This window comes from Hypomesus nipponensis, chromosome 24 (assembly GCF_054491055.1).
Source record: "Hypomesus nipponensis isolate SF chromosome 24, ASM5449105v1, whole genome shotgun sequence".
In the NCBI taxonomy this organism is placed as follows: domain Eukaryota; kingdom Metazoa; phylum Chordata; class Actinopteri; order Osmeriformes; family Osmeridae; genus Hypomesus; species Hypomesus nipponensis.
Window position 1 is genome coordinate 10222970 of NC_140384.1, and position 5722 is coordinate 10228691.

At 53.6% G+C, this 5722-nt stretch overlaps 1 protein-coding gene across 1 annotated transcript; it reads left to right on the forward strand.

Moving 5' to 3' along the window:
- The first annotated feature begins 736 nt into the window (after positions 1–736).
- On the forward strand, positions 737–5494 carry smad4b (SMAD family member 4b). Its single transcript, XM_084690178.1, has 10 exons — positions 737–976; positions 1261–1435; positions 1874–1903; positions 2223–2438; positions 2685–2792; positions 2999–3046; positions 3132–3315; positions 3551–3719; positions 4128–4266; positions 4492–5494. Exons 1-10 carry the CDS (start codon positions 737–739, stop codon positions 4701–4703), a joined length of 1521 nt encoding a protein of 506 aa, XP_084546304.1. The 3' UTR covers positions 4704–5494.
- Positions 5495–5722: the final 228 nt, after the last annotated feature.

Here is a 5722-nt window from a genome sequence, read left to right on the forward strand (position 1 = left end):
CTTGATAGTTAAATCAAAATAAATTAACTACTAACAAGCTAGGCTAGCATGCTAGCGAGGCTGGCTACTGTAGTTAGCTGGTGACATCACACGCCTGCTAGCTGTGCTAATGTTGTGCAACTAGTCTAGTGTTCCTCACAAGATGCCGCAACTATAACGTTGCTGTAATGTAAACGATCACAGGTAACCTCTGAACGAACCTGAGAGTTAGTTACCCAGCCTGTGTGTAAAAGAACTAGCCGAGCTAGCGTACATGGAGACAGCGCCCAAACCCGTGTTGATCAACAATAGCGAGCTACAGTAGCATACTATTACATGTAGTCATTTAGGAGACGCTCTTATCCAGAGCTACTTACAGTAAGTACAGGGACATTCCCCCCGAGTGAAGTGCCTTGCCCAAAGACACAATGTCATTTTGACTTTAATCACAGTACACTCGCTCACGTTGTGCGTTTCTGTACCTTAATGAACGTTTTTTACCCCTCATTGTGACCCCTAAATTCTTGGTTTTGCAGTGGTGCGATTTGTGGGGTGACGTGCCTAAAGTTGGAATACTAAACTCCCGGTCCGGGATGCTTACACTGGCCTGTCCTGGACTACCAACGGACTGAACTGATGTGGCTCTCCACATAGCAAACCAACAAATCAAACCCCCAACAACAACTGGGACTCGGGGAGCCATTTCCCAACTCTCCTGTAAAACTACAAAGACCAGCATACACCAGTGGTCCTCAGCATGTCCATCACCAACACGCCTACCAGCAACGATGCGTGCCTCAGCATCGTTCACAGCCTCATGTGCCACCGGCAGGGTGGGGAGAGCGAGACCTTCGCCAAACGCGCCATCGAGAGCCTGGTGAAAAAGTTAAAGGAGAAGAAGGACGAGCTGGACTCGCTCATCACGGCCATCACCACCAACGGAGCACACCCCAGCAAGTGTGTCACCATCCAGAGGACGCTAGATGGACGTCTGCAGGTAAGGAAAACCCGAGAGACACACACACACACACACACACACACGCGCTTACACACACACACAACCAGTTAACATACTCTCACATACACACTGCTAAACACACACTCTCTTTTGTCTGTCTCTCACACACAGACATACAAATAGTTTGAAAAATATCAACAGTTCAACCCACGTTACAGCTTCCAGTCCGTGCCATATTCTTCTGTGTCCGTTGGCTGTGCGTTCTGTGACATCACTCCAGATGGTTGTGTCGTTGCGTCTCATTGGCTGTCTCCGTGTTCCAGGTGGCGGGCAGGAAGGGTTTCCCTCACGTGATCTACGCCAGGCTGTGGCGTTGGCCCGACCTGCACAAGAACGAGCTCAAGCACGTCAAGTACTGCCAGTTCGCCTTCGACCTGAAATGCGACAACGTGTGTGTGAACCCGTACCACTACGAGAGGGTTGTGTCTCCAGGGATCGGTGAGTGTGCTTCGGCCTCTGGTCCCCTTCGGCCTCTGGGGCCCTTCCTCTGATCATCTAATGCTCTATCCCAGGGGTCTCCAACCCTGTTCCTGGAGAGCTACCTGCCCAGAGGTTTTTCGATCCAACAGTAATCTAGCAGAGCTGATTCTAGGAATGATCAGGTTGATCAGGTAACTCGTGTTAGATCAGGTCAGATAAGTGTGATTGGAGCTAAAACTAACAGGCAGGTAGCTCTCCAGGTACAGGGATGGGAGACCCCTGCTCTAACCACTAAGCTGTTCCCAGTGATACATGACTGTCCGTACAGGAAACTGTGAACATGCAGTCTTTTTGCTCTTCCTGTCACCTGTTTACTATGGGTGTGACGTTGATGGTGCAAGTGAGTGATGGATCCAACGTCCAATCATGTTTGTCTGTTTTCTCTCTCCCCCACAGACCTATCAGGCTTGACCCTGACCAGCTCAGGTGAGTGAGGGTGGGCAGGACCCTTGTGTGCTGACTGTTTACATCTGAGACATTGTAATTGATCTCTTTCTGCCTGTTACACTGTCTTTCTCCTCTCCCCCCATCCCCTCTCTTTTTCCTCTTCCCCTCCTCCGCTCTCTCCTCTCCCCCTCTCCTCTCCCCCTCCTCCGCTCTCTCTCTCTCTCCCCCTCTCTCCTCTCCCCCTCCTCCGCTCTCTCTCTCTCTCCCCCTCTCTCCTCTCCCCCTCCTCCGCTCTCTCTCTCTCTCCCCCTCTCTCCTCTCCCCCTCCTCCGCTCTTTCCTCCCTCTCTCCTCCCCAGTCCCCAGCACAGGGCTGATGGTGAAGGATGAGTACGACTTTGACGGCCAGCCCTCGCTGCCCTCCCTGGACGGTGGCAGCCTCCAGACCATCCAGCACCCCCCCTCCAGCCGTGGAGGCGCTGCCTCCGAGCCCTTCAGCGCCCCCAACCTCCTGCCTGCCTCCGAGGCAGCCGCCTCATCCTCGTCCTTCTCCGCCATCGCCGCCGGAACAGGAAGTAAGACCGTCTGCCTTTTTTCCATGTGTGTTATTTGGAACTGGATCAGAGAGAGTGGTTGTTGTTGTGGAAGCTTTGTTGAAGGAGATGTCAGAGAGATGTATTGTAGCTGCCATTATTATTATCATGCTAGCTCTAAGTAGAGTTGAAATGGAGATGATTAGGACAGGGTAATTGAAGAATAATAGCAGCAGTAAGAATGCTAAGTACCTGGTTCAGGTTGTGATGACTGTCCCCCCCCCCCAGATGCCCCCGCCAGCTGGAGCAGAGGCGGAGGCTTCCCCCCCAGCCTGCCCCACCACCAGAACGGACACCTGCAGCACCATCCCCCCATGCCCCACACAGGACACTACTGTGAGTCATCTGCACCCCACCTGCCCCACCCACCCTGCACCATCACATAACATTGCCTGGTACCCATTGTAACCCCCACGCCACCATCATCATCATTACCATCATCATCATCACCACCACCATCATCATCACTACCATCATTACCATCATCATCACCACTACCATCATCATCACTACCATCATCTTCTGCTTGTGTTCCCTCACAGGGCCTGTAAATGAACTGGCCTTCCAGTCTCCCATCTCCAACCACCCAGGTGAGGCTATAGATTACAAATCTGATCTGATCTGATATATTGTACTTGTTAACATACTCACTCTGAGGTTGTTCTGTGTTCCCAGCCCCAGACTACTGGTGCTCCATCGCCTACTTTGAGATGGACGTGCAGGTGGGGGAGACCTTCAAGGTGCCCTCCAGCTGCCCCGTGGTGACTGTGGACGGCTACGTGGACCCTTCAGGAGGAGACCGCTTCTGCCTGGGCCAGCTGAGCAACGTGCACCGGACGGAGGCCATCGAGAGGGCCAGGTAACACACACAGAGATACACACACAGAGATAAACACACAGAGACACACAGAGACACACACACACAGAGACACACACACACAGAGACACACAGAGACACACACACACACAGACACACACACGCAGAGACACACAGAGACACACACACGCAGAGACACACAGAGAGACACACATGCACATAGATACAAACGTACACACTGAGATACACTTGAGTTCTGACCCCCCTCCCCCACCAGGCTCCACATCGGGAAGGGCGTGCAGCTGGAGTGCAAGGGGGAGGGGGACGTGTGGGTGCGTTGCCTTAGCGACCACGCTGTGTTCGTGCAGAGCTACTACCTGGACAGGGAGGCTGGCCGCGCCCCCGGAGACGCCGTGCACAAGATCTACCCCTCAGCCTACATCAAGGTAGGAGGGAGGGAGGGAGGGAGGGAGGGAGGGAGGGAGGGAGGGAGGGAGGGAGGGAGGGAGGGAGGGAGGGAGGGAGGGAGGGAGGGAGGGAAGAGGGGAGGGAAGAGGGGAGGGAAGAGGGGAGGGAAGAGGGGAGGGAAGAGGGGAGGGAAGAGGGGAGGGAAGAGGGGAGGGGAGGGAAGAGGGGAGCATGAGATCTACCCCTCAGCCTACATTCTATTTCACTTTCTGACCGTGTCTGCTTGTCTGTCTCCATCTCTCCGTGTCTCTCTCTGTGTGTCTCTCTTTCTCTCTGTCTCCCCTTGTCTCTCTGTCTCTCTCTCCCTGTCTCTCTGTGTCTCTCTCTCTCTCTGTGTCTCTCTCTCCTTGTGTCCACCCCCCCGTCTCCCTCTCCCTCTCTGTCAGGTGTTTGACCTGCGTCAGTGCCACAGGCAGATGCAGCAGCAGGCAGCTACAGCTCAGGCTGCAGCAGCTGCTCAGGCTGCCGCCGTGGCGGGAAACATCCCCGGGCCGGGCTCTGTGGGGGGCATCGCCCCCGCCATCAGTAAGCCCCTCACACACACACTCACACACACACTCACACACACACTCACACACTCACTCACTCACACACACACACACACACACACACTCACTCACACAGAGACACACACACACACACTCACACAGACAGACACACGCATAAACACTTCCATAAGTATATACATACTAGGTGAATAAAATGTCAGGTAAGTTGTCAAATCTGAACATGTAACCCCCTCTCCCCCAGGCCTGTCTGCAGCGGCGGGGATAGGAGTGGACGACCTGCGCAGGCTGTGCATCCTGAGGATGAGCTTTGTGAAGGGCTGGGGGCCAGACTACCCCCGGCAGAGCATCAAGGAGACGCCCTGCTGGATCGAGATCCACCTCCACCGGGCCCTGCAGCTGCTGGACGAGGTGCTGCACACCATGCCCATCGCTGACCCCCAGCCCCTGGACTAGCCTGACCCTCGACCCCCCCCCCCCCCCAGCCCTAACCTCCAACCAGGTCTCTAATACACAAGACTCTCTATCCAGTATCCATCACCCAGCTTTGGGCCCTGGGTACCAACTACTGCCCTACCTCCATTAAATAAACAAACGAACCAGCTCACCCCTACAAAAAAAAACTGGACTGACCCAACCAACTGCCCTTAACCCTCAGTCAAGCCCTGGACTGAACCACCACACCTAGAGAGCAAGGGTGTGGGGAGGCCTCTATAGACTTGTCACCCGGGAGAGACCGGACAGGAGAGACCACTGTGTACCTACCTGTCTGTCAAGCCTTCCATGGCAACAGAGGCCCCTCTGTGTCACCTCGAATGGTTCCTTCCACGCCCATATTTAGACAAGAGGCCCCTCTTCTATGGCTGTCATGCCCTGTGATTGGTCTCTGTTTCGATCCAACCAATTCTGTGCTGTTATTCAATGCAGCACAGACCAACCAATCAGATTCTGTCTCTGAGGGAGGCAGGTTATAATGGTAGACTCAGTTATAAAGTAACATATTTACATCTTTTCCCAGCAATATTATGATACCTGTTCTGGATTTCTTTTTTTTCCTTCTGTGGGCGTGTGTCTGTATTTTATGTAAGGAAATTGTAATGACATTTTATTTTAGGATTTTCTTCCTGTCATGATTTTAAATTCCGTATCACTTTTGCGAAAAGAGGCGACAGCACTAAAGCGTTTCATCACTTGTGTCCTGGGCTAGCTCCTGGGCTAGCTCCTGGGCTAGCTCCTGGGCTAGCTCCTGGGCTAGCTCCTGGGCTAGCTCCTGGGCTAGCTCCTGGGCTAGCTCCTGGGCTAGCTCCTGGGCTAGCTCCTGGGCTAGCTCCTGGGCTAGCTCCTGGGCTAGCTCCTGGGCTAGCTCCTGCTGTACCGAGTTTCTGATGGGCGTCGCTAGTTTCTTCTTGTGTAAATAGTCACTGTAGTCTTTATTTTATTATTTTTTTGGAAGTGCATGTGGATGTTTGCATGAA

Coding starts and splice junctions, on each gene's coding strand:
- smad4b (XM_084690178.1), top strand. CDS start 737: ATGTCCATCACCAACACGCCTACCAGCAACGATGCGTGCCTCAGCATC. Junction 1,436..1,873: donor GGTTGTGTCTCCAGGGATCG/GTGAGTGTGCTT, acceptor TCTCCCCCACAG/ACCTATCAGGCTTGACCCTG. Junction 2,793..2,998: donor GCCCCACACAGGACACTACT/GTGAGTCATCTG, acceptor GTTCCCTCACAG/GGCCTGTAAATGAACTGGCC.